Source organism: Montipora capricornis, chromosome 14 (genome assembly GCF_036669925.1).
Source record: "Montipora capricornis isolate CH-2021 chromosome 14, ASM3666992v2, whole genome shotgun sequence".
Classification (NCBI taxonomy): Eukaryota; Metazoa; Cnidaria; class Anthozoa; order Scleractinia; family Acroporidae; genus Montipora; species Montipora capricornis.
In genome coordinates, this window is record NC_090896.1 from 31,636,621 (window position 1) to 31,643,694 (window position 7,074).

Sequence of the window (7,074 nt, forward strand, 5' to 3'; positions counted from 1 at the left end):
TTATTACCGCGACAATAATAATAACCGGCAAAGTGCCACATTATAGCTTTTGGCGGTATTTAATCATACAACGTTGCTGAAAGCCATTTTCCACTACAGGGAGAGTTTGAATCGACGTTAGTTTTCACAATTTTAAACAGTTTTTGTTTTTAGTATCTGAAACACGTAAGGCTACATGTGTTAAGAAATCGAAACAAACGGCATTCTGTCATAAACCGTATGTTGATATTCGAGTCCAGTAAATGTAACGCAATCTCAGTTACCCTCTCCCTTCCACCCAGCGTGGTCTTAAAACTTAAACGAGTTAATTTTGCTCAAATTAGTATTTTTCTAAAACGAAGTATTATTTTCACGAACCGGTAGGAATAATAATATTAAAAAACAACAACAACAACAATAACTTCCCACCCGCGGGATAAACGTTTTGACATGTTGTCACGATGGGGGTGGGGAAGGAGTACGTTTAGAAGTAAAAATTTTTCGCAGGGTATTTTTCAAAGTAAGATCTTTGTTTTAGGTCTTGCTAAACGCAGTTATAAAATGAATTTCATTACTTCATCCCGGTAGGGGAGCTTTCTTTGATATTGTTTTTTTGGTTTTGTTTGGTTTTGTCATTGACTCTCAGACTTGGGGAGGAGGGGGTAGTCCCACTTCCTGTGGATCTGATCGCAATATTCTCATTACGTAAGTGGCTTTAGTTCAACCCCAAAACAGTTCCCTTCATTTTCATAGTTAAAAAAAAACCTAAAAGGTACTGCTACAGCTGCGGTCGAACCCTCGGCGATACCACTCCACAGATTTCATCCTCTAAAAGGCACCAACCTAAGAGGGAGAACCTGGGAAGGAGGTACCAGTAGAACCTTGGCAATTTTTTGAGGGAGTACCCCTTCCCCCCGTTTTCAACCCGTTTTATAAAACTGGTTGTGGCTAAAACACTTCCAGGAAGCTATTAATAAAAGAGTTACTTTCGGCATGTGCACTTTTTGGCTATTTCCTCTAAGAGTGCCAAGTATGGAGCCTTCTTGCGCACAGGCGGGACAGGTGCATCAAGGCCGAGATCCTCGCACAAGCGCTGAAGCATCGGTAGCTTGAGGACTTTCAAGTTACCACTGAGCGCCATCTCACATAGGTTGTACTGATCGTATACCAGAGGATGGTTGAGCTGAATAGTTTCAACGACCTCCTTCGCTGCACTAAAGTTAGCTTCCTCTTGAGATGCCCGGATATCGGCTTCATCTGCTGGGCCCTTTTGCCGTAGTGTAGCGCTTTGCCTTGAGAAGAAGGACGCAATCTGCAAACTGGTTAGGAATTCTGAGGACTGGAAAAGTCGCACACCATCTGCTCCACGGGCGCGTCTCATTTCCCTCGCCACAACCTCGGCGTCAAGCTTACGGCCCGTTGTTTGACCGATAGAGAATTTCGCCAGTAAGTAAGACTTTTGCTTTTCGCTGAATCTATACGCCTTCTTTGCTGCTCTGAGGGCCCATCCCTCATTTGGTACAAAGTGACCCTCCTGGTGAGCAACTGGGGCTTTAAGAGAGGGCAATATGCCAACACCTTCTTCCAAATGGGTCTTGTACCCCATTTTCGCTAAATCCATTAGAGAATATTTCTCCGGGGATCGGGAACATTTTTCTACAGACAGATGTTTCTCGAAAGCAGACACTCTTTGGAACACACGAACGCAGCCGTCTTGAGGACAGAAATAAACCCCTGTGGTTAGGTCACTGTCTTCCGAAATGACACCAGATGGCTCGGCCACAGTTGCTGATGTTGAAGCTGTCTGTCCAACCTGTTTTTCAGATTTACATCGGAAGGAAGTAAAATCTCCTTCGGAGAATGATTTCTGAAGTACTTGGTATCGAGGACCTTGGGTAAATAAATTAATACCAATAAAGAGTTGTTTTCTGATTTCTTTTTCAAATCATTTATAAGTTTTTAAAGCAAACATGACAGAAATAAACGTATGTTCCCAATACATGGGTATTCATAGCTCGGTTAGTAGAGCGCTGCCGCGCTAACGTACGTAGAAGTTATGGGTTTTCCCGTTTAAGCCACCCAAAAAATTGAACAAAATGGTAATTCTTTAAATTGCTCCTACAACTGCGACAATCATTTCTTCATTTATCAGAACCAAGAATATTGCGTGGGACTCCAAAGGTATCTGATACATGTACTTGCAGATAATTATTGTATGGTAAGGTTCTCCAATAAAGTAAGGGTCTTACACTTTTGCATTTTAATACAGAACTTAAATTTAGCGGCAACTCATCCATTAATTCTCAGTAGCTCACTTTTAGTTTTAATTCCCATACTTACTTGATGAAGATCCTGGATTGATGATTTTTCCGCGACCAACACAATACGCACGCCAACAGGTAACAGACTCTGTAGAGCTAAACTCAAAATTGTTCAGTTTTGTAATGCCAGTAATAGTTTGCCCACTGTCAGGTGTTTCGATGATCTTATCAAGGGAAACAACTCTTACACCTTTCAATCCACCATGCGATAATAATGCGTCTTTAAGCTCATCGGCAGTGCAAACATCATTGCCTTCATCAATAAACGCCCTGATATGTCTTTTACAGCTTGCAGCCAGCCGGTCTGCTGCCCCTTTTCTGCCTTGGGGATCGCTAAAATCTACGCGGACTACTTTTACTCCAGTGCTTGCTGCCATCTCTCTGCAAGCTAGTATCGTGCGAGTGGAGTGGTAACAGCCTGCGTTGTCTTGTCTGAAGTAGGCTTTGTTTATCTCAGGGTGCTCGTGCTTGAGTGTTTCCCAGACATGATGCATTATGGATGCCACAGCTGAACTCCCCTGGCTGCAGGACTGAACTGCGTGGATAAAGGCTTGCCACTGTAGTTCCTCCTCCTTCCGTCTGTACACCACCGATTTGTGCCATGATAACCCACGCTTGCCAAACCAGTCCGTTTGGGACTCACGGTATCTATGAGGAAGAAACTTCATCGCCCAGTCGTTGACGATAAAAACTGTCTCCTGATCAAGAGCGTCGATAGCGTCCAAACGAGCCTGGTCCTGGTGAGCCGACCTCAGCAGATGACATTTCCATGACTGGATGGCAAGCACAGAAGCGTTGACTAAGAACAGGGCCTCTTCTTTGTCATCTTGCGTGGCAAACGATGCTCTTTCTACTGCAGAGGAAATGTTCTGAAGAGTTGAGTGCAGGATCTCACATTGCTCACAGCATTCTTCGTGTTTGTGGCTACACTGCTGCTGCAGATCAGGACTGGTGGAGTCACTTAAGGCAAACACACTGCAATGACTCGCAATCTCAGATGAAGAACACACGTGGACCTATAAGATGTTTAAAACACACAGCATTTATTGTGACAAATAGTGACAATTAAATCATTCTTTAAATTTTATACTTAAAGTCTTTGTAAAGAATGATTAAATTCTTTCCAATTGCTGTATTTATTCAATCAACCGCCCTGGGCGCTTATTAAATTTTTGGACCTTGAGAGTGGGCGCTTATTAAATTTTCACCATTTTCAGCAAAAGTAGTATGTTTATTTTGTAACAAAACAATAAATGGTAGTACCAAACGCGAAGATGTAACAAAAGGTTTCTGTAAAATACTCTGAAGAAAACTCCGCCTTCGGGGAAGTCTCTTGAGTACTTATTCAATATTTTTCGGGGGGTTAGTTTGCGTGGGAGGAAAAGGGAGTGGGCACTTTTTCGAGGCTGGGCACCTAATCGAGGTGGGCGCTTTTTCGAGGTTAGGCGCTTATTCGAAAAAATACGGTATTATTATTTTTAATTAAGCCTTACCTTAAAATCACTTTTAAGGTATAATTTTGAACCCTTGAGCAATTCCACGTACTGCAACTCCCACTCTTTCCCGAGACCGAGCTCTCCAAGTCGGCGGACTAAATTCTCTAAGTCTTCAAAGGCACGCGCACCGTCTGCGGCCACGTAGTCAAGTCCTTGGAGAGATTTTCGGACCGAGGCCTTGCATTCCTCCAATACACGAAGCATAGTACGCTCACTGAATGGTTTAAAGCCAGTTTCGTGGCAGTACTGAGCGTACTGACGTGCTATTCTTTGGGGTATCATCGTCCTTATGACGTTTGGTATCTCAACCAGGTGGCCAGAAGAGAGTTTCAACGTTTTCTGCCCAAATGGTAGATCCTGCACCAAATGCGGACTTGTTATATACGATAAAAAATGGTCAAGTTGCTTCAGATCAACCTTTATCCTCGGCGAAGGGTGGTGCGTTGTGGGAGCCCCGCTACCATACTGTAAGCGATGCAGGTTGGCCAAGCTATAGCGATATCTAGTTAAGCCTGGTATAAATCTTGAAATATCATTGAAGCTGGCAACGCCTGACATGATAGACAAGATCTGCCTTCTTGTCTCCCACCCTTGAGCTTTACCGTATGCCTCTGCTAAGGCCTGAAGATAATTCTTGGACGTTTGTGATAATTCATCGAGTTTAAGAGCTTTGTTCATGGCAGGGGACGAGACGACCGCTTGCCAAAGAGAACCTGCATAATTAGGTGTAAGATCTTGTAGGACTGAAGAAAAGATCTCCACTGTCCTTTTGGTGTATCTCTTCTTAGTGCTCTCTCCAGCTTTATCCCATTCCATCCAGGGCTGAGTTATTGGCGGGATGTTCTTCGAAACCAGATATTCGTTCAACTTTTTACGAGGTTCTTGCATAGTGGTTGGGGCCTCGTCACTCGTCGAAGAAACAAGACTTCCGGTATCCGGACTGAGGAACGTCTCATCATCCCGTCCTCTTGACGATATCTCCAGGCTCTTCAGTTCAGTTGCAAGGTCATCAGACGATAACTCACTACTAGTTGTTTCTGCACTTGAGCGGCCTGTTTCCCCCTCTACCTGAAACAGTTCAAACAAATATATTGTGTAATTACTATAAAGCATGATAAAATGTTTATTTTGTTTTATTTTATTCATAAGCCAACACCCACACAAACCCGTTAAGAAAGAAAGAAAGAAATGAAAAGAAATCCCCTAAAGTAAAAAAGGATTAAAAAGGAAATGAAAGAATGAATGATGAATTTCTTTTTGGAAGGAAAACATCTCATACCGTCGTTAAAGGAGCCACTTAAGCGAACCATTTACACTGGTGTTTCTTATTACTACTTACCAACAAATGGGGCTCGGGTAACTCTTGCAGGTGCGAGACCCCGGGGACGGGCTCCACCCCACCTGAAGCAAACACTAGAGTTTGGTTGGGCTTTGCCTGTTTGCTTATATACTCGTTGCATTGTTTACAAATTGCTTTAAATGGAGAAACAAAAGCAACACAAAATGAACAGACGAACAGAAATTAATGTCAATATACTGTATAAACAATACATTTAAAACATACATAGAAAGAAGAGAACTTCCTGCCCGCAAGACCAATAATTTTGAATGAGGACTGCAAGGTGTGCTTGGATTACCCGCACCCCCAAGGCAAAAGTGACCCCTGCGTAATACAAACAAGCGACACGTGATAATTAATACATCTTAAAAGCGCCTTTCCCTCTCCTTGCACGCTCTCTTCTCTCTTGTCACTGTCTCGTGGAAATTTCTTACTGTTTCTTTAATAGAGTGCTAGCAAACTCCTCGCCTTGTGTGCCACCTTATATGTGATTCTTAACCGTGAAAAATTACCATTATCTAACCAATCTTCGCAGAAAAGTTTGCAACTTACGTGATCCAACTGGAATACATGTGTTCGTGGTTTTGAAAATAAACGCCGACTTCAAGCTATCCACTCGGTGGCTCCCTTTAGCAGTTGTAGTTTTATGTACTGCTAATTCTTTGGGCACTGTACACATGGTCTTCCCTGTCCTCCAGCGGATACCGAAATCAGCCCTGTGCCTTGGACAAATGCTCAAGGCATAGTGATGTTCTTCCACAGAGAAAACCCCTAGAAGGAGAATTTTTTGAGAATAACCACCCTCAAGTGCACGATGATAAAAAGTAAAACGTATAATAATAATATAGCTGATAAAAAGACCAAAATATTATATTTTAGGGTGGTATTTACCTGCTCTGGCTAACAGCAACTTTATTTCAGATCCTAAACCCTCATCTGCGCTGAGGTTTAAGATCTTTAAATGGCCAGTTACATCTTTTGTACAGTCTTTGAGCGCAATACATTCCAGCTGACCAGGATAATCTGTGGACTGACCGCAAGGTGTGCCCTGGGAAGGGGTGACCTTACCTAGAAGCGCTTTGTAGCTACAGTGAGCCATTCAAGAAAAGATGAGACCGAGTTAAACAAGGATATATGACCAACGCTGTATTTTCAACCTGTTGCGAAATGTTGTTGCACAATAGTGACGGGTGTGCTCGTGCGCACGGTTGCGTGACTCTCTGGTAAATTTCCTGTGCGCCAAGCATGCACGCATTTCGAAGCGCCACAAATGGATCTGAATATGAACTTTAAAGCCTCTGATGTGTTTTTACAGAAAGTTTGCAATGGTGGACACAAAATGGAGAGAAGGATAAGGTAAATGTAAATTTCGTTTTCGGTTTCAGTCGTTTCATGGTGTCAGTGCCAATTTTACAATAGCGCCGAATTAGTGCAGTCTTTGTTTGTTTGTTTGGGTTCGGATTACTTTGTTTAACTCCTTTTCACTTCTGTGCAATTCAACGAAAAGTCGTGAGTTGATAGTATTAAAAATATTTGGAGTACTGTATTGCTCGCATCCTGAGCGCTTGAGACATCGAAACAAGGTTGCATTTACAGGATACGGCGCTTTAGGAAGATCAAGTGACTGAAGTAAAAATTCCAGGCAGTCTTGAGATATGTGGGGTAAGTAATTCTTTTCAACCGATCTTTATTTTGAAACTGTTTAGGTCTGAGAGGCCAAATGTGTTTATTGCGTTTAACCTAATCTAAAACGACTTGTGAATTTCAAACGAAAGAAGATATGGAAAGTGCCCTTCTGATCGAGTGACGGGACGAGAAAAATGTTTTTTAATGTTTGTTGACAAGCGCTGATAATATTACAAAGTTAATAACTCACTTCTCTCTTAGAAAGCGTACTGAGATAGACCTTGAAACTTTACTTGGTAAATCTTTAAGATCT

At 42.4% G+C, this 7,074-nt stretch overlaps 2 protein-coding genes across 2 annotated transcripts; both read right to left on the reverse strand.

Moving 5' to 3' along the window:
- Window positions 1–892: 892 nt before the first annotated feature.
- On the reverse strand, window positions 893–1,600 carry LOC138032532 (uncharacterized). Its single transcript, XM_068880233.1, has 2 exons — window positions 1,502–1,600; window positions 893–1,435 (listed from the first exon to the last, which is right to left on the reverse strand). The coding sequence occupies exons 1-2, from the start codon at window positions 1,598–1,600 to the stop codon at window positions 962–964; spliced, it is 573 nt and encodes a 190-aa protein (XP_068736334.1). The 3' UTR covers window positions 893–961.
- Window positions 1,601–2,302: 702 nt separating this feature from the next.
- Window positions 2,303–4,721, reverse strand: LOC138031871 (uncharacterized). Its single transcript, XM_068879487.1, has 2 exons — window positions 3,794–4,721; window positions 2,303–3,316 (listed from the first exon to the last, which is right to left on the reverse strand). Exons 1-2 carry the CDS (start codon window positions 4,682–4,684, stop codon window positions 2,303–2,305), a joined length of 1,905 nt encoding a protein of 634 aa, XP_068735588.1. The 5' UTR covers window positions 4,685–4,721.
- Between the last annotated feature and the right edge of the window lie 2,353 nt (window positions 4,722–7,074).

Coding starts and splice junctions, on each gene's coding strand:
- LOC138032532 (XM_068880233.1), bottom strand. CDS start 1,600: ATGGATTTAGCGAAAATGGGGTACAAGACCCATTTGGAAGAAGGTGTT. Junction 1,436..1,501: donor CTCACCAGGAGGGTCACTTT/GTACCAAATGAG, acceptor GAAAAGCAAAAG/TCTTACTTACTGGCGAAATT.
- LOC138031871 (XM_068879487.1), bottom strand. CDS start 4,684: ATGCAAGAACCTCGTAAAAAGTTGAACGAATATCTGGTTTCGAAGAAC. Junction 3,317..3,793: donor ACCTTAAAAGTGATTTTAAG/GTAAGGCTTAAT, acceptor AACATCTTATAG/GTCCACGTGTGTTCTTCATC.